Below are 21316 nucleotides of genomic sequence, written 5' to 3'. Positions count from 1 at the left end.
CCATAAGGCCCCTTTAAAAGGGCTCACTGCTGAGTGGGGCTGAGACCACAATTCTCCTCAGAGTCCATGGGAGTGGTAGGTGCCCCTCCCATCTCAACCTCAGACCCAGAGCTGGCACCTATTTGAGAATGGAAGTCGGTGCACTGGCGGTTTCCAGCATGAAGACAGCTCAGATTTTCATCTTGTTTTTTAAATTAAACAGATTTTTCAAATTCCTTGACCCGTTGTTCTGATAATGGCCAATGTTTAACATGGGCCAGGAAGAGCAAATGGCTGCTGTCAGCTGTGGGGACACTGGAGCACATGGCACTGCTTCCAAAGGAAAAGAAAAGCCAATGCAACAATACAGGAACCAAACTTCCAGTTTTTATTAAAATAAAACAATCTTTTAGGTCTTTCAGTCCATTCCTTTGAGGAATAGCTTACTACAGTCATCTACTAGTGTAGGGTTATTCTCGTCTCCATTGGGGGGAAAAACAAAAACATCTGTAATATAACAGTATTTGTTCATTTCCTGACCGCAGAGGTGGAACAGAAAAGGGCAGTGTAATGTTCCTACATCTGTAAAGAATGAGGTGCCCATCAATGTTGTTTTTCTTAAATGTTACCCAGTATTAGGAATACATCCAGAGGTACACTACACGCTGAACTGAACCAGCTACGCAGCTCAGCAAAGGAGGAGCAGCATGGGGTGGAGAGCTCACAGATGCTCATGATATCAAAAATTTGATTCAGTAAACAAAAAATGGTTGACTTTTTGTTTAAATGTAGTTTTCTTCTGGAATGAAAACTAGGGGGAAGGGAGGGAAGGACATTTGTAAGCTGGGTCTAAAAAGATAATCTCTTCCCAGCTTGGAAGAGATGCAAGATTATTCCCTAACATGTGGGACAGCTGCTGATTTGGGGCTTGATCCCCAAAGTCCATGGAAGGACTCCCACTGACTTAATGGATTTGGATCAAGGTTTTTGTACAGAGCTGCAGTCTTCAAAGTACTACTGCAGAAAACTACATAGACATGAGTCTCTGCAACGGTTCCCATCCTGCCTCACCATAAGGGCAGGTGGTTTTGATTTTTGCTTAAATGTTAAACAATCTTTAAAACACAGGAAGGAGGAGGCTAATAGAGGAACACCTTTTTTTTTTTTTTCTTTTTTTAAGCAATATGCAAATGTGAGCAAAGGAAAACAAGTTGACATTCGGTGTCATTAACAAGGTTGTCCATGTATATTTCTGTCATCAGGGCTCAAGTGCAAAGCCTATAGTTGTAGATATGCATGTTTACTAAATAATGCATAAAGAGCAAGAGCGCAAGTCAGCAGGCAGCCCAGACGATGGTTCCCAATTTAAAAAATAAATAAATAAATAAAATCACTATTTATTAAAAGACAAGGGAATAGGGATAAATTTGCCCTTCTGCTGGCCAAGGCAGGCTTCTCTCCCCCATCTTTCAACTTTCCCCTTTACATTTTGAGATGTACACCCCATGGGGGTGCCATGTAGATTGCATCCATTGTGCATAGGGAATAAGGGTTTGGGGACATTCTCAGCACAGAGTAGGGCCACCAGGAAGCTTATGTACAGTAAATGGCACCCTTCTTTCTCCCGGTAATGGGCCCTTAGGATGAATTCTCTCTCCAAATTTATTTTTTCTTGTTAGCAGACACAGTGGAAACCTGGCTTAAGCAACTGCTCCTTGGGGGCTACCCAAAATCATTTGCTTAACTAAAGTGGCCTTCTACGAAAGAGGGAGCAGAACTGTACTCCCATGTTGTTTTTAGATACACTTTGGGGTGCTCTCTTAAGATAAAAGTTACTCAAGAAGGACAGTCTCTTGTACAGGTCTCACTGTTAAAATACCCAGATTTATGTTAGTTCCATAGGGTTTTGTTTCAGATCTGGAACTCTCATTTGCTGGCTAAATCTTTTAGTTGTTTGCAATCAACATCTCCTCTTGTCTTCCTGGTTCATTGCTGGCTGACGCCACGCCCCATCCGCGTCTAGTGGGGAGGAGGTACCCACTCCCTGAGAACTGTCAGCATTTGGGGATCTGGTGGCTTCCTCTAGCTGGTGCAACTGTCTGCTTGCAGCTCTCTGCTGCTGTTCCTTTAGCTCTGTGTAGGAGCGGGAAAAAGTGTGAAAGATGGAAGTGACCGGAAAAGCCATCAGCAAAATACCACTCAAGATACTGCTCAGGGCTACTACCTGTCCTGGGATGCTCCGAGGTACCATGTCTCCATAGCCTACAGTTGTCATGGAGATAACAGCCCACCAATAGCTGGTGGGAACACTAGTGAATTCTTGCTTGGCTCCCAGTTCACTCTCTGCCAAATAAACCAGTGGAGAAAAGAGCGCCATGGCAACACAAAGGAAGAGGAGGAGGAGTCCAAATTCCCTGGTGCAGCGGCGCACCGTGAGTCCCAGTGTCTGCAGTCCCAGCGAATGGCGTGCCAGCCTCATGACATACAGGATTCGGAGAGCCCGCAAGAAGCGTAGAACCAGGCCCACTCGCTCCAAGTATTTGTTTCCTGCTCCACTGCCAGGCTTCCTGTTGCTGTTTTTGGCAGAGACCATATCCACTATCAGAGAGATGTAGAAAGGCAAGATGGCTAAGATGTCGATGATGTTGAGGGGGGTCTTCAGGAAGGCGCACTTGCTTTCTGCCTGAATGGAGCGCAGGAGGAACTCAAAGGAAAACCAAGCCACGCAAACTGTCTCCAACACAAAGATGTCGTAGCACTTCTGCGAACATTCACCCTAACAGGAGGGGGAGAAAACAGAAAAGAATAAAAGACAAGGGATTTAGCCAAGGACCAACGAATAAAAGTTTAATAGTGCTTCTTAAAGACACCCTCCAGTGTAGTTTAAAACTTATCCAAATCACTGGTAACAAAGAGAAAATAAACCACAGAAAACGCTTAGAATGGGTAATTGAAAACCAGAATAACGGATGTCAAGACAGAACACTGATGGCTTGACAGGCTGCCGATGAAGACTGAGGGCAGGTCTACATTAGAAACTTGCATTGCTGCACTGCTGTAGCCCTTCTGGTGAAGGCACTCTAAGCCAATGGGAGAGATCGCTCCCGTTGGCTTAATAACTCCACCGCCATGAGACGCGGTACCTATGTCGGTGGGAGAAGTTGTCCCACTGATGTAGCGCTGTCTACACCAGCGCTTAGGTTGGTATAACTACGTTGCTCGGGTGTGTGGATTATTTACATGCTTGAGCGACGAAGTTATACTGAAGTAATTCTGTAGTGTAGATCAAAGCTGAGACTAATGTCCTGATCCTGCAGTGAGCTCTCTATGATTGCATGGTACTACACCCAGAATATGAAGATGTTGAAAGAATGATGGGTCACAATTTATATCAATGAAACTTTAATACATAGTTCCTACAGAGTTAGATTTTTAATAAATAATTGACTTCCACCAATCAACATGCTGTTTATAACTGTGGCTTATGACAATCTATAATGCTTTTAAATGACATGCTTAGAATAGTCTATAACATTATTCACATGTGTAACATGCTTAACAATCTTAATAATTTATTAACCTTCTATAAAAACTACTTGGAACAGTAAGTAAGTATTTCTAAAAGAAAAAATAAAAACCCCCTCCCCTAACTCTGTTTTTTTTTTGGGAAAAAGATGTTTTTAGTTATTTACTTACTTATAACTAATCATAACTAATCATAATTCCCTCGTACTGTTGGAGGCAGAGAATTATTTGAATAAATTCCTTCCACTGCAGACTGGCTTAATGGAAAATGAGCTTTTTATTCACAAAAGCTGCAAACAAACTAACCTCTGAGCACTTGAGCAGCAATGAAGAATAATAATAATGACTGTCCTTTGATTGCTAATCTCACCTTGCAACTTACACTGCCAATTCACAGCTATAGTGTTGCTATTAACTTTCATCCCAGTGGTAATCACCTTGAGCAAATAAACAGTTGCTGATTTACTTAGGATCACAGAACTGTTCTCATATTTAAATATTCATTGAAATGTTACTGTTTTACAGCAGGTTTTGGGGAGTGGAGGGGGCATTTGTTTAGCACCAATGTAAGACATCTTATTTGTTTGACTTCAGGATGGTTCATGAACTTTTATGTATTAACATAACAACATCTGGATTAAGTTTAGAAGTGTGAGTAACAAGAGTGATGTAGTGGTGGGAGTCTGCTATAGACCACCGGACCAGGGGGATGAGGTGGATGAGGCTTTCTTCCGGCAACTCGCAGAAGCTACTAGATCGCACGCCCTGGTTCTCATGGGTGACTTTAATTTTCCTGATATTTGCTGGGAGAGCAATATAGCGGTGCATAAACAATCCAGGAAGTTTTTGGAAAGCGTAGGGGACAATTTCCTGGTGCAAGTGCTAGACGAGCCAACTAGGGGGGGAGCTTTTCTTGACCTGCTGCTCACAAACAGGGAAGAATTAGTGGGGGAAGCAAAAGTGGATGGGAATCTGGGAGGCAGTGACCATGAGATGGTCGAGTTCAGGATCCTGACACAGGGAAGAAAGGTAAGCAGCAGGATACGGAACCTGGACTTCAGGAAAGCAGACTTCGACTCCCTCAGGGAGCGGATGGGTAGGATCCCCTGGGGGACTAACATGAAGGGGAAAGGAGTCCAGGAGAGCTGGCTGTATTTCAAGGAATCCCTGTTGAGGTTACAGGGACAAACCATCCCAATGAGTCGAAAGAATAGTAAATATGGCAGGCGACCAGCTTGGCTTAATGGTGAAATCCTAGCGGATCTTAAACATAAAAAAGAAGCTTACAAGAAGTGGAAGGTTGGACATATGACCAGGGAAGAGTATAAAAATATTGCTCGGGCATGTAGGAATGAAATCAGGAGGGCCAAATCGCACCTGGAGCTGCAGCTAGCAAGAGATGTCAAGAGTAACAAGAAGGGTTTCTTCAGGTATGTTGGCAACAAGAAGAAAGCCAAGGAAAGTGTGGGCCCCTTACTGAATGAGGGAGGCAACCTAGTGACAGAGGATGTGGAAAAAGCTAATGTGCTCAATGCTTTTTTTGCCTCTGTCTTCACTAACAAGGACAGCTCCCAGACTGCTGCGCTGGGCATCGCAACATGGGGAGTAGATGGCCAGCCCTCTGTGGAGATAGACGTGGTTAGGGACTATTTAGAAAAGCTGGACGTGCACAAGTCCATGGGGCCGGATGCGTTGCATCCGAGAGTGCTAAATGAATTGGCGGATGTGATTGCAGAGCCCTTGGCCATTATCTTTGAAAACTCGTGGCGAACGGGGGAAGTCCCGGATGACTGGAAAAAGGCTAACGTAGTGCCAATCTTTAAAAAAGGGAAGGAGGAGGATCCTGGGAACTACAGGCCAGTCAGCCTCACCTCAGTCCCCGGAAAAATCATGGAGCAGGTCCTCAAGGAATCAATCCTGAAGCACTTACACGAGAGGAAAGTGATCAGGAACAGTCAGCATGGATTCACCAAGGGAAGGTCATGCCTGACTAATCTAATCGCCTTCTATGATGAGATTACTGATTCTGTGGATGAAGGGAAAGCAGTGGATGTATTGTTTCTTGACTTTAGCAAAGCTTTTGACACGGTCTCCCACAGTATTCTTGTCAGCAAGTTAAAGTAGTATGGGCTGGATGAATGTACTATAAGGTGGGTAGAAAGTTGGCTAGATTGTCGGGCTCAACGGGTAGTGATCAATGGCTCCATGTCTAGTTGGCAGCCGGTGTCAAGTGGAGTGCCCCACGGGTCGGTCCTGGGGCTGGTTTTGTTCAATATCTTCATAAATGATCTGGAGGATGGTGTGGATTGCACTCTCAGCAAATTTGCGGATGATACTAAACTGGGAGGAGTGGTAGATATGCTGGAGGGCAGAGATAGGATACAGAGGGACCTAGACAAATTGGAGGATTGGGCCAAAAGAAACCTGATGAGATTCAATAAGGATAAGTGCAGGGTCCTGCACTTAGGACGGAAGAACCCAATGCACAGCTACAGACTAGGGACCGAATGGCTAGGCAGCAGTTCTGCGGAAAAGGACCTAGGGGTTACAGTGGACGAGAAGCTGGATATGAGTCAGCAGTGTGCCCTTGTTGCCAAGAAGGCCAATGGCATTTTGGGATGTATAAGTAGGGGCACTGCCAGCAGATCGAGGGACGTGATCGTACCCCTCTATTCGACATTGGTGAGGCCTCATCTGGAGTACTGTGTCCAGTTTTGGGCCCCACACTACAAGAAGGATGTGGATAAATTGGAGAGAGTCCAGCGAAGGGCAACAAAAATGATTAGGGGTCTGGAACACATGACTTATGAGGAGAGGCTGAGGGAACTGGGACTGTTTAGTCTGCGGAAGAGAAGAATGAGGGGGGATTTGATAGCTGCTTTCAACTACCTGAGAGGTGGTTCCAAAGAGGATGGTTCTAGACTATTCTCAGTGGTAGAAGAGGACAGGACAAGGAGTAATGGTCTCAAGTTGCAGTGGGGGAGGTTTAGGTTGGATATTAGGAAAAACTTTTTCACTAGGAGGGCGGTGAAACACTGGAATGCGTTACCTAGGGAGGTGGTAGAATCTCCTTCCTTGGAAGTTTTTAAGGTCAGGCTTGACTAAGCCTTGGCTGGGATGATTTGATTGGGGATTGGTCCTGCTTTGAGCAGGGTGTTGGACTAGATGACCTCCTGAGGTCCCTTCCAACCCTGATATTCTATGATTCTATGATTCTAACTCCTGTAGCCACAGACTGTATACGATTATCTTCTTCTCTCATTCTATTTTAAATTATATTTGACTGATATTTATCACCCATTTAAATGTGTCTTTTTGTCATGGCCAGCGGGCGGAACCTCCACTGGGGGGAGGCTAGCCTGCCGGCCCCGCCCCTTCTGCCTGCCAGCCCCGCCCCTCACAGCCCTGAAACCTGCCCCCCCTCCCCCGATAACAGGAGGAGCCCTGAGTGCTCCCCGTGACCAGAGGAGCCCCGGCTCATCCAGCCCAGCCACCATATCCCACGGGGGCAGCTGCCTCCGGAAGGCTTTGCCTTCCCTGGCCTATTATACCTGCCGCCAATGCTTTTTGTCAATGTTTACAGTTGGGAAATATTCTGGAAGGCCCTACTCCATCGGTTCTCAACCAGGGCTCCGTGGCCCTGAGCCTCACAGTGCAAAAGCCGTCCCCACACACGCACCTGGTAGCTGAGCCTGGAGCCCTGAGGCCCCCTCCCACTGGGCCCTGGAGTTTTTATAGTATGTTGGTGAGGGGGAACCTCAGAAAGAAAAAGGTTGAGAACCCCTGCCCTAGGTCTCTCTGGAGCACAAACCCTGCCATTTTATTTGATTTTTTACTGCCTCGGGTAGTTGAATTTTTTTTTTTTTTTAAATGGAGGACGGAGGAAGAGGCATCAACTGTGCAAGTTGGTCCTGACCTTGTCTATGAACATGCTAGGATATTTGTGCATGTAAACAGATGTGTCCCCACATACACCATATCCCTCTTTAACTGTACAGCTGGCAACTTACAGACATCTTTTACTATGTAGGGCCATGGTCATAACTTTTTTATCTATGGAGGCCTTTATAATGTCTTCTTCAATTTGATTTTTGTAACCCTTTCTTTTCTCCACATCCCAGTGCAGCGAAGCACATACTCCTCACGGCAGACTATTTCCTGTCTGGATTCAAAGACTCAACCATCATCCCTTAATTTTTTTCTCCTAAGATAGATAATTCTTAAGTGGGAATTTTCCCCATTGGTAAACCTGGGATTTCTTTGTTGTTTTTTCTATTTAGTTGATAAGTTTTGTAACCCCCATTTCCTTCCCAGGTTACACAGAAGACGGCAACTCTCACATGCTGCTTGGAAGCCTTATGTCATTAAGGATAACGGAGAACCTTGGGACCACAGCTGCGAGGGGGAATTAGATGGGTATCCTCTAGTCACCCCTCTGCAGTATTCCTATTACTCTTATGAATATTTATAGGTGGTGGTGCCACACAGGGCCAGGCACTGTGTACATTGGTGGGTGTACCTCCGTTGCCTCCAGGAACAAAAATATAAATAAGGGCTCTTATGCAGACAATAAACACCCAAAATAAAACCAATGCAATTTTACTTAAAATGTATCCTAACAACATACAATAGGAAGTGCAACCGGTTAATGTAGCTTAAGCTCTTAGTGCTGCAAGGGAAGAGCTAATGGCTGCACCTTCTAACAGCAAGCTGCAACATAACCCTAACCAACACTCATGGGTGGTGGGTGGAGCCCCCCTTCGGGGAGGCTAGCACCAGCTCCGCCCCTTCTGCCCATTCCCCCATGGCCCGAGCCCCCTTCCCTCCCTTTGGCTGGAGGAGCTCCCAGCAGGCCGAAGCCCCGAGACCCCCGGGCCGGAGTCCCAGGCCAACTGCAGCTGGGCCATGCCTCCTCTCCGCGGATCCCAAGTCACCTGGACAATAGCGTGTGTCTCTCAGACACTCCTCCGGGAGAAGCTTTGCTATGCCCCATGCAGGCTCCGGGGCGGCTGAAGAGGTAGTATGTGCAACTCAGCTCCCTGGGTTCATCAGAAATCTCCCTTGAGTCCAGGGGCTGAAGCTGAATAGCACATACTGCCTCCTCAGCCACTCCAGCACCGGCATGGGGCATAATAAATCAAAAACTTCCCCCCAAAACTCTGCAACCAGAGATCCAGCGGCCACGGCAGTGCAAGGGGAGGCTGAGCCTCCCATGGCCTATTATACCCACCGCCCGTGCCAACACTCTTACAGATAGATCTACCCTGTCCCTAAGTGAGCACTCTCCCTTACACTTCTAGTCCAGGCCCCTCTCTTGCAGCGGTGTGTTGGGCGAGCAGGAGTTCAGGTAGTGGCGGATTAGCCACTGGGCTGACAGGGCCTGTGCGCAGGGGCCCTGGTCAATTGGGGGACCCTGGAAAAAATCCACTGCCACATCGCAGAAGCCCAGAGGCCCGGAAGAAGCACTGGGTTGGGCAAGGCAAGCCCGAGTGCCCGGACCCCAGCTGCGACCCTGGGACCAGAGTAGCTCTTGCTCCCTGCATGGTCTCAGGGCTGGGGGAGCGCTCAGTCCCCACTGCAGTCCAGGGGACATGGCGGGGGGATGACAGAGCTTCTCTGGGGGTGGGGGTGGGGTGCACTGGATGAGGATTTAGGAGATAAGAGTTCAATGCCTGGCTCTGGCAGAGAGTTCCTCTGTAAGTCACTTGGACCTAAACCCTCACAGGTATTTAGGCACCTAACTCCTCTTCATCTGTGCCCGAGTCCCCGCATCTTCCGTAAAATCAAGGTAATACTATCTCTCAGCTTTTGTCTATTTAGTTTGTAAATTCACGGTGGCAGGGCCCAGCTCTTACTGCTGACCAAAAGAGCTCAGCACAGTGGATATTCAGGGCTTTTGACAATCTGACTGCAAGGTGTACAGCACCTAGAACAACCAGGTGCTGCCATAATACAAATAAGTAGTCATTACAAATGGATGTGTCCAATATCATTAAGTCTCACGAAGATTAAAAACAATGTTCTACTGGTCTGTTCCTGATTGGGGTGTGTGTGTGCGTGCGCGCGCGCGCATAACTCTCCTTACTTGATAAGCTTTGGCTGTCATTTGTTAGAATAGGCATCCTTTTACGTAAGAGTCCATTTCAATTGCATTTGGCTTCCAGTTCCAAATACTATAATCCTGTTCAGTGAGTTTAGGCCATCTTATTTTCTTCATCTGAGCAGCAGCACAAGAGCCAGTAACACAAAGCTTGGAAGCAACACTGAAGAATCTTTTTAATCATAGAATATCAGGGTTGGAAGGGACCTCAGGAGGTCATCTAGTCCAACCCCCTGCTCAAAGCAGGACCAATCCCCAATTTTTGCCCCAGATCCCTAAATGGTCCCCTCAGGGATTGAACTCACAACCCTGGGTTTAGCAGGCTAATGCTCAAACCACTGAGCTATCCCTTTCCCATCCATCCTTCTGTATGCCTCAGTAAATGCTGGGTCCTGAGCAGCAGTGAAGAGAACTGAGTTCAGTTGCGCTGCAGTACGCCCTGAAGTATGAGGACTGATAGCCCTTGCAATTGTCATCCTCACAAGTGTAAGTGCAGATGTTATAGAAACGAGCCAGATTCTGCTCTGCAGTCTTGCCAGAAAAAAAGCTAACTGTAGCACTTGCAATCTACCAAACACCTGCTTCATATAAACATGGCAGGGACTGAGACAATTCAGACAGGGATTGTTTCCCACAAGGAGCAGCTGTGCAGCACTATCGCGTGTAAATCACCAACAAAACAGAACTCCACTGGGGCTGAGACTGAGTCCACACCAAAGACGTTTCTGTACAGCTTGATCAGCTTCCATGGGGAACGCCAGCAAGGAGAATTTGCGCTTTTAGCTGAAAGGAGCTGCCCAAGAGCCATAGGGTGGTCTCACAAGGCAGTGAAATTCTGAAATATTTAGGGAGATGCCCCCCCCCTTTAGGCTGTGCTCCTATAATCACACCTCTCCTGGAACTAGTGGAAAATTAAAACACAAAGCACTTGGGAGCAGGATTGTAACCCAGGATATACAGCATCTGGGACAAGATGTGTTCCTGCCACACCCATCCCTTTCTGTCTTTTTGTAAAGCTTGTCCCAACACCCTTTTCTAATACTTGCCATTATCACACTCTCTCACACACCTTGTTAGCCTCAGTTTTAAAATCTGATCCTTGCAACATTTTTTATGCTTGTTTGCCTCCCTCTATTTTATCTCTTCCCTTACCCATCTTTTTTAGCTTTGTTTGCTCCCCGTTCTTTCCACTTTTTGTTGCTTCTCCTTCATTGCCCTATATTTTTTCTTTATCTGGTTTCCCCTGCCATGATTTTCAGCCCTGTTTTTGTTGTTGTTGTAAAGCTGGTTCCTGTCTTCCCACTTTTTTCCCCAAAGTGGGTCTTTCTGATTTTCCTTCTTTCCCCCTTTATCATGCAATGTAAGGGTCTTCTGGCTTGCCTCTGGCTGAATTTGCCAGCCTGCTGCTGCCTTTACCTCTGCCCCAAAATACTGAAATGCTGTCTCTTTCTGCCTTTGCACAGCAGAGAGAGAGCATCTCAAGGTGGCATTGGTAATTCTGTGCCCTTCTCCCACAAAACAAAGGCCCAAGGACAATGCTAACATGTCCTCTCCTGGCTGATGATTTTTCATATCCTGTTCTGAAATCATAGGCTGGTTAGTTTTAGGTGTAGCTGACACTATTCTGTTGGTGTCCAGAGGCTGGTGCTGGAATGGGAGAAGCTGTTGTATTCACCAGAATGCAGGACCTTTCACTACCATGACAAAATTTGCCCCCTGTAGTCTCTATTCAGAGCACCATCAGCTAAGTTTCAAATAAATCTTAGGGGATCAAAAGTACTGGGAAGTCCCCCCCCTTCATATTGGTCTCTGTATTTTCCATTTGCATCCAGGAGCAAAGTGCTGGAGAGAGAGAGAGAGTGTGTGTGTGTGAGAGAGCCAGCGAGCGCGCGCAAGCAGTAGTTGCTGCCAGCGAATGAGAAGTTTGACATTTACTGTAGTCTGTTTCAGCGGAGTCATCCTGCTCGCAAATGACCTACAGGCTGAGTCTGAACAGCAACCAAACATTTTGATTGAAAATATTAAATTAGAGCTAGATATTGGCCTAGATGTGCTTTTTTGTACCAAAAAATATAGCCAGCATTGGCAAAGATTCTTCAGACAGAGAACTGCATTAAAAGGGGTGAAACTCACAAAGGTTCACTCAGTCATTACAGGAAGCATTCATGTTCTGCATTTTTATGGCTATCCCTTTTCTTTATCACAATAACTTGTCACTGCTCCTTTCATGTTGTTGATAACTCTGGGCCTGAGTCTGAAAGATACTGAGCACCTCCCAAAAGATGCTGAGTGCACTCAACTCCTATTGGAAACTCCAGCGCAAGGTGAGAGTGCAGCATCTTTTGGGATTAGATCATACGTAGATTCATAGATTTTGAATCTATGAATGGGCCCACGTGGTCGTCAGTTTGAGGTCCTGCAAAACACAGGCCAGAGAATTTCACCAAGTGATGCCTGCATCAAACTCATAACTTCTGGCTGAGCTAAATCATCTCTGTTAGAAAGACAGCCAGTCTCAATTTAAAGACCCCCCAAGAAACACTATATCCTTAGGTAAATTGTTCCAGTGGTAAACTGTAAAAAAATTGGCTCTTTATTTCCAGGCTGACTTCAGCTTCCAGCCACTGGATCTCCACTGTCTGCAGTTATGATGCTTTTGTCTGCTAGACTAAAGAGTCCTTTTGTCTCTCACTGTAAGGCTGGATTTCAAACCTTGAATCATTCTTGTAGCTCTTTTCTGACCTCTTTCCAACTTGCTAACATTCATAGACAGCGGGTATAATAGGCTAAGCCTCCCCTGCAACACAGCCGCCAACCTACCGCCTTTGAGAGTGCGGACACTTGGACCGTGGTGGCCCCGCCTCTGGTCCGTCCCCAAGGTCCGTTCCTGCTTTTCCCCTGTAGTCACATCCATGTTCCATATCTTCCCTCCCCTGCTCCACTCCTCTGCCAAGGCCCCCGCCGCTCCTCGCTGAGTCCCTCCCCATCTCCACTTCCCCTGTGGTCCCCCACTCACTGCTCACTGAGTCTTGACTACCTCCTCTCCTCCACCTCCCCTGAGGTCCTCACTGCCCACCGCTTGCTGACTTCCTCCACCCCCCCCGTGACCCCCACCCTGCTCAGGGAAGAGGGGGTGGAGGGACTCAGCAGGCAGTGGGGGTCACGGGGAAGGGAGTGGAGGAGACGAGGGACTCAGTGAGTGGCGGGGGTCTCAGGGGAGGAGGGTGGAGGGACTCAGCGAGCGGCAGGCGGGGGGGGGGCGTTAGGGGAAAGGGGCAGAGTAGAAGAGGGACTCGGCAGGCGGTGGGCCTTGGGAGCGGGAAGACCTAGTGTGAGCAGGGCCTGGTGCGGAGTGTGGGTGGAGCCAGCTGACAGGGTGTGGGGCTATGGTCCAGGTGTAAGGGGCCCTCATTACCAGATCATTCTTTAGAATTGACCCTGCTTTGTCAGTTTTTGTGCCATCTGCAAACTTTACCAGCAATGAGTTTACACTTTATTCCAGATCTTTGATCAAAATATTGAATAGCACTGAGCCAAGAACTGATCCCTAAAAGACCCCACTACAAATGCCCCTGCTGGATCATAATTCCTCCTTTACAATTACTTTTTGAGACCTATCAATCAGCCAGCTTTTAAATTAATTTAATACGAGTCGCATTTACAGCTGCACTGTAGACATACACCAAAACTATTATTTCATCACAGTTAACTTTTTCGGCCAAACTTGTATCTCATCAAAAAGCAGTATCAACTTTGTCTGACAACATGTCTTTTCCATAAAACTGTGTTGTCTGGCACTAATTATTATGTCATACTTTACTGACTACATCCTGCATCCTGCATCAGCTTTTTCATGTTTTTTTCCTGGGATCAATATCAAGCTAACTAGTTATAATTACCTAGATCATCTAATGTGCCATTTTAAAATACTGTCTCATTAGCTTGCTTCCACTTCTCTGTTCCGTTGTTAGGCCTTCGATAAATAATAATGGCAATGGCTAAGCTTTTCCTTTAGGAGTTTTTTTTAAAAAATGTATTCATTTGTATATTATTCCATTCCTTCTGTCTTGAATTTAAAGGTTTCCTGGGTAGTTCCAAAAGTCTTCAATTTCACACAATTCCATTTCCTTGACCCCACTTATAGCATCTAGAGCAGCTGAAATATAAGTATTTGTAACGTTAAGTGATCTGATGTAATTTGTCTAAGTGCTGCATAGATATTAATCATTTCATTACTGAAGTCCAGTTACATAGGGACTAGCCAAAAACAATCAGCTTCTCTATTCCAGTCCAGTTCTCACATTTTCAGAAAGTAACATCTCCTGGAGCTCTGAGATGAACATGCCCATTTATTTTTCTTGTTCTTCTTCAAGTAAAGGACAGATTTTACCCTTCAAAGCAAGCCAAGGTATGAGTGCAAAAATGCCCAATATTTCCTGTGATATAAATGATGACACCCTGGGATACATTATGATACCCTTACTAGCACTGAATAGCACCTGACAGCACAAGCAGTCCCACTGAAGGCAATGCAAACATTTGTGGAGTATGGATCCTACTCAGGGTGAATAAGGGTATTGCAAATTGGCCTTTTGTACTTTTTAAACTGTGGATGCAGATGAAGGAGACATTGGCATTGGATTTCTTCAAAGACTCCTTGTGTGACCTTGGGTCAGTCACCTGCCTTTGTGCCTCAGTTTCCCATCTCCACAATGAGAATAAACCCCAGCCTCACCGGGGTGTTGTGAGACTAAATATATTACAGAGTATGAGGTGCTCAGTAACGTGGACCATCTAAGTACCTAAAATAGATTAAATATGGAGCACATTTTGCTGTTTGTACCACAGTTACACCAAATGTGAATAAGTTTAAAAACACAAGGGTGCTGGTGTTTTTTGCGAAAAGATTCCTGAATGTTTAGTTCTTTATAATGACTGTAATGTATTGTGATATTTTAACATAATATGAAAATGAAAACTTAACAGTGCTTACCAATTATGAGGTAAAATCCATATCTGGGGCTGAAAAGTTCATTAAGCACAGGATATACTTATTACCAAGTTAACAGGAAGCGTACCCCATTGAACCCCTCCTCAGTTATTACTACACTGAAATAATCTGTCCATTTTATCACACCTATGTTCAGATTGGCCACTGCATCAGAACTTGCCATTCTTATGACCTCAACAAACATGGATCCCCAAGTCTCCTTAAAATTTCCTCAGACTCCTCCTTGTCCTTTGAAGAAAGCTTAGCCCTTTCCCATCCCCACAGAAAGTAATTTCTATTTAAAGTTAAACTGTATGTAATGTTTGAAGTTAAGAGGGAGAGGATCAGAAGCTGAGGCTGTAATATTTGCTATGAATGGGGAGTTCTGATCATGAGAATTTGCAGAAATTGAGAAATTGTTCCACATGCTCACTCAAAAATGTTATGACCAACACTAAGTGAAACAAAATGCACTCACAGTCCCTAAACTCTCTGTACTGGCTGGAAGTGCTGGCTTTTTCTTTTTCCTGGGGCTATGGCAGGGCTATGTCCTTATGTCGTTTTCGATAGCTGTTGCTCTAGAACAGGGGTGGGCAAACTTTTTGGCCCGAGGGCCACATCAGGCTTGCGAAACTGTATGGCAGGTCGGGTAGGAAAGGCTGTGCCTCCCCAAACAGCCTGGCCCCCGCCCCTATCCGCCCCCTCCCACTTCCCGCCCTGTGACTGCCCCCCTCAGAACTTCCGACCCATCCAACCCCCCTACTCCTTGTCCCCTGACCGCCCCCACCCGGGACCTCCACCCCTAACTGCCCCCCCCCAGGCCCTCCCAGGACTCCCATGCCTATCCAACCCCCCCTGTTCCCCATCCCCTGACCGCCCCACCCCGAACCTCCACCCCATCCAACCGCCCCCTGCTCCCTGTCTCCTGACTGCCCCCAGAACCCCCACCGGCTCCCCGTCCCCTTACCATGCAGCTCAGAGCAGCAGGAGCTTGCAGCCCTGCCACCTGGCCGGAGCCAGCCATGCCGCCCGGAAGGAGCGGCGGGCCAGAGTGCTGGCGGCGCAGCGAGCTGAAGCTGCGGGGGAGTGGGAACAGCTGGGGAGGGGCTGGGGGCTACCTCCCCAGCCAGGAGCTCAAGGGTTGGGCAGGACGGTCCCGCGGGCCGGATGTGGCCCATGGGATGTAGTTTGCCCACCTCTGCTCTAGAATTTGTTGATGTTGCTAAGGTTTAAGCTGCTTAAATCAAGGAGGCAGATTACTCTCTGCCAAAAATATGCACTAGCGTGCCATTTTGTTTTTTTTTAAGGGGACAGACAAATAACACAAGGGGGAGAAACAGGAAATAAAACCTAGAACTGTGGCTGCTTCAAGAGGACAGTGATTGCTAAATACGATGGATGATTATTACACAGCACTTTGTAGATAAAGTGCTTTACCAACATTAGCTATTTACCCCCACATCATTTTCTACTCATGCGCAGCCCGCTCCAAAACTGCAGAAGTGGCTCTCTCTGAAAATGGCTCACAAGGGAGATCCATGAGTGCAGTGCTATTTGGATAAGTTGGTGTCTTCCAGCCATCTTGAGTCCCCGGCAGTGGAGTGCAGGACAGTGGCCAGACAGGCCACTTCTGCTGTACCAGTGCTTTGTGGGACAGAAGTGAGAGAACTCTTCACACCAACTCTGTTTCCCTAGAGATCAGATGCATCCACACTGGTGATCAGTGGAGCTTATGGTGATAGACACTGTAACATTGACAGCTGGAGGTGGAAGCCCACTACAGAATAGGATGACCAGGAAACCGAAAGACAGACATGAAGGAAAGAGTAATATAGGTATTTCTTACATGTGAAGGGCTGAATCATTGTGATGATTCACAGAAAAGCACACTACTGTTTCCAAAAGACATAATCACAACTCCCTGCACCTTGCCATGAAAAATCTGGCCATTGGTATTGTAATATGTGCAGATTCTGTGGGGTTCAGACAAAAGAACCTCATCAAACAGTTGGAAACAATGTTAAAGTTTTGGATTTACAGCCTGGAGGTTGCCTGGGTTGTAGAATTTTGTTTGTGACCCACGGAATACAGCCCTCACTTCCATGACTGCTTTTAGACATGGTAGAGTAATTCAAACTGGAACTTTCACAGCAAACTTCTCTGATTGTCAGGTGTGGAGAAAGGAGACCACATCAAGATGATGCAAGCATAAAATTCTTTGATTAGAATTTGTAAAGGTTTTATGCAATGCATCTTTTATAATCTGAGATGGCCTCATTTGACAGAAGAAAAAAAAAAATCTGTGCTCTCCTTCACTCAGTAACCAAGCTGGTCAGACCAGACACATCAGAAATGTCAATTTTGTGTGCATGTGCACCTGAACAGCAACCAAAAATACAACTTGTTATTTATTACTGGTATTACTGTAACACCCAGAGGCCAGGGCCTCATTGTACTAGGCACTGTACAAACATATCAGAGAGAGATTTCAGAGTAACAGCCGTGTTAGTCTGTATTCGCAAAAAGAAAAGGAGTACTTGTGGCACCTTAGAGACTAACCAATTTATTTGAGCATAAGCTTTCGTGAGCTGTAGCTCACGAAAGCTTATGCTCAAATAAATTGGTTAGTCTCTAAGGTGCCACAAGTACTCCTTTTCTTTTATCAGAAAGAGAGTCTCTGCCACAGAAAGTTTACAATCTATGTGTATGACTATAGACAACAGATGGCTAAACCAAACAGATAGGGGAGCCCAAAGGAAATAAGAAGACAAACTTTTGTTTAGGTCTGAGGAACGCTGAGATTTAAAGGATGCTGTTAATGGGCTTCAGGCTCATAAACTGGAGTTTATGTAAGTTTTACAAAAACATAATATGAACAAAAATATTGTCATGAAATTTATAAAAAAAATGAGCACTTGTTAAATTAAAATATTCCTCTGAGCAATAACCTCACTGAGCAAGCACATCAGAACTAGAAAGGGAAAGTTACTCTCACCAGTTAGTTTCATTGTCCACAGAATCACAGCAATTAGAGATGGAAGAGACATAATTGGTCATTTGGTCCCTCCCCGGCTTCCAGCTAGTATAGGACTGAATTGTCTAAGGCAAGTGAAATACAAAAAGCAAACTAACAACATGAATGGTAACAAGTAAATTAAAACAGAACAATGATTTCATCTGAAAGAATATTTTGTTATTACACCTCAGTGTTATTGTACTCAGCTATCACAGTGATGAATGTGCTATACAGCTGGGATTTTCAAACAAGAGAAAGGGAGTTGAATTAAGTCTAAAATCCCACTCTACATGCCTAGACACTGTAGACAATATATGTAATATGGGTAAAGGTATTTTTTTAAAATATGAGTGTTATGTTCACTGTGTCTCAACTTCTAAAACATGCTGTTCGATAAAGAAATGAATAAAATGAACTGCATTTTTATTAAGACTCCTACTAATGAAAGCAGAGCACCAAGGTATCACAAAGAGGTGCTGGTCTAATAGTTATGAACAAGATGGGATTTAATGCAGCTGGGAGCCAAGGGAAAACAGTTGTGTATCAGAGAGAGAGAGAGAGAGAGATTAATAGAGGGCCTCATAAAGAGTTTGAAGTGGAGTGTTCCCTTGAGATAGAAAATGCCAAGGGTAATTGCTATTTCATCTTTCTACATTATTTTTCATTAAAACAAATAAAGGGTTTAACCTAAAAATGACAGGAGCTCTAGATCTAAAAATACCCTAATATAGTGAGGCTCATGAGACAATCTGGTACTATTTGTGCAACAAATACTTGGCCTTTCTGACATTCTACAGTCCTGAATAGTTCTAATTCTGACCCATTTAAAGTACATCAGAATATAGCTTAGAAATCTAAACAGTTCAACAACAGGAACTGCCTTAACGTCTGAAATTAATTTTTTGTTGGGTATCTTTTGTGAAATAAGGTTTCCAGTCACATATTATTTGACTCACATTCACAAAATACATCTATTCCCAATCCTGACCGCTGAGGGTAGGGCATACAGTGTGTGTAAATTAAACGCAAAAGGTTAAACAGTCTCAGCTCTCTGTATAGTATAAGGTATTATTAACTTGACTAGTAGCTGAAAGCCTGTGCAGGGTGTAGCAGTTGAGCCAAGTAATCCACCATCTGTGCGGTCTCCCTCTTACAACCAATTAAATTGTTGCATGCAAACTAACTGTAGAGTTAGGGTGGGGATTGGTTGAATTACCTCTGATATCACAATGGTTTAGGACTCTTGGCATGTACACACAAATGGGTATACATTTGAAACACCAAAATAGCTGAGAACTTAAAACTGGATGGTAACAGATTGTGAATCCCAGCGATGATTGAACCAGATGATACTTTGAACCAAAAAGAGCTCTCAGGCGTGCTTATAGCTGTTTCCATCGTTTCACACTGACTGTACAGAAATTTTAGGCTATGGAGTGACACAGAGTAACAATCCTGGAATCTTCTTATATATTTATGAGTCTCTCTGTTATAACACGGTCTCCAATTCAAGGCTACTGAACTGTAACTTTCTATTAGAATTTTTCTAATTACAACAGCTCCACGTGATAACACCAAGTGTAGGGAAGAAGAAAGCATAGGTCTGATTTGCCTCTGCCATTTTTATACAGATGTAACTCAAGTGACTGCACTGGAGTTCTCCTGGCTTAAACCAACATGAGAAGAGAACCCTACCCAGCGTGTGTGTGTGTGGTCATGGGACATCTTTAATCCTAGTGCTGGAGTGGGAAGAAATGAAAATCTAGTTATGTTGAAAGATATTTTTTTTAAATGTTCTTGACATTTTGCTTATTTTAGCAGCAGTATTCTTAGAAATGCAAACAAATCTCCCTAAAGAACAAAAGGGCAAACAAAACCAATTGAAAAGCCAATATATAAATGCCTATTGACTATTGTATAATTTACAGTGAGCCACCTATAAACCCTTGTTATTTTGGATCATCCCAGACAAAGGATACAAAATGCAAGTGGGTCTCCCTTTTGAGAAAACAGGTGTATATGCCCAATGTAAACTCTCTGTGTTTTGCTACTATTCTTCCCAAAGGAAAGATATCCCGTAGAAGAAGTAAGCTTCCTTCTTTATGTAGGAGAGGCTGTTTTTATGGCTTAAGGCTCCTCACCAAGAACAAAAGAACAGGCCTAGTGTGGCAACCCAATGGTATTTGATTGTTTCCTTCATACCCTTGGTTTCTCTGCATTGCTTTTGCTTTGATGCATTAATGATCATTTTAAGATTTCTCTGACATATTAACCACATGCCTTGAGTGACTCTATTCTTGCCAGGTTTCAGAGTAGTAGCCGTGTTAGTCTGTATTCGCAAAAAGAAAAGGAGTACTTTTGGCACCTTAGAGACTAACCAATTTATTTGAGCATAAGCTTTCATGAGCTACAATGAGCTGTAGCTCACGAAAGCTTATGCTCAAATAAATTGGTTAATCTCTAAGGTGCCAAAAGTACTCCTTTTCTTCTATTCTTGCCATTACTTTAGTATGTTAGTAAGTTGCCTTAAGGATATTATAGGCCTACAATGCCATAAAGATATCATATGCCTCTAACTATTTTTGTGTCTTGGAGATACTTTGTGTAGTTGTCTTGAAAGAACTCACTGACTGAGGGTTATTGCTATGCATTTGACTCAGAAGTACATTTTCCTTAAGAAGTTTTCCCCTTTAAATTAAGCACAGGCCTTGTGCAGAAGTCTTCCAATAGACTACTTTAAATTAAATAGCCCACTGTCACTTTTAGCAGATTTACTTGATTCTCTTTCTAGTTTTCTTTTCTTTGAATATTTGAAATCTCTCTTTTTCCTAAACATTTCAGGAGTGATTATTATGTATATTGTTGGTGGGTTTTTTCCAACATAAAGATTAACTTGAAAAATCTGGAAAAGATAGTAAGTGTCCTAGTGTAAGTCAAGATTAGTATCTGGAGGTAAAAAGTAATCTAGAACCCAATTCTGCCACACTTTTTGATAACTGAGCAGTATCTGAAGTCAATGGAACTATTTGCAGTGGAAGGTACTATTCAGCATGAATAACGGTGGCAGAATCTGACCCTTACTAAGAAAAAAAAATTAAGTGTGAAAATAGCAACCCAGTACTATCTACCCCTCTGCAGAACCACAAGGGATTGCTATCATCATCTAGAGCTCATCTGAAATATGCAGAAAAAATTATGAATGATTATTTTTGCATATTTTTCTTAAAAGTGTGCTGGCACCCAATTAATGGAATAACTCTCCAAATAATCCCATCTGTTCAACTGAAACTGCACAGATGATAATTACTTTTGATTTCTAAGGCTGTGATCCTGCATCTGTAAGAAGTCACATTGACTTCCAGGGGATACCATAGGGGTGTAATGGAGTGTGGAGGATCAGGTTCTAAGTAAATATGCTCAAGCATTTGTTTTCCGTTATCAGTTCCTTCCTTTTTTCCTGCAGCAGTAATAGGATGGATGTATGACTTATCAGCAGGAAGAGGGTTCTCTTGGTGGGATAAACCTTTCACTCTCAGAGTTCATCAACTCAGGAATAAGACTTGTGCATTGTAAAACAGAGTACCTGTCTTGATATCTCTGACATATAAATACAACAATAATAATTCCAGCTAGATAGCCTGAGTCGGAGAGTACAGCATGTCCTTGAAAGAATATTTAGTGTTTGTTTATTCCCTGTCCAGAAGGA

At 44.5% G+C, this 21316-nt stretch overlaps 1 protein-coding gene across 2 annotated transcripts in view; it reads right to left on the bottom strand.

Annotated features, from left to right (window-relative positions):
• Positions 1 to 340: 340 nt before the first annotated feature.
• Positions 341 to 21316, bottom strand: part of KCNG2 (potassium voltage-gated channel modifier subfamily G member 2) — a 77386-nt gene continuing 56410 nt past the window's right edge. Inside the window, exons 3-4 of one of the 2 annotated variants that reach the window (XM_074943149.1) lie at positions 2204 to 2755; positions 1987 to 2112 (exon numbers count right to left, since the gene is read on the bottom strand). In XM_074943149.1, the coding sequence (XP_074799250.1) occupies positions 2107 to 2112; positions 2204 to 2755 (558 nt within the window). In that variant the 3' untranslated portion in view covers positions 1987 to 2106. Of the gene's footprint in view, positions 2756 to 21316 lie in introns of both variants that reach the window. The other variant, XM_074943148.1, reaches the window with a different exon arrangement.

This window comes from Natator depressus, chromosome 2 (assembly GCF_965152275.1).
Source record: "Natator depressus isolate rNatDep1 chromosome 2, rNatDep2.hap1, whole genome shotgun sequence".
NCBI lineage: Eukaryota > Metazoa > Chordata > Testudines > Cheloniidae > Natator > Natator depressus.
Note: the sequence above shows the minus strand (reverse complement) of the source record. Positions and strands in the feature narration are given on the sequence as shown.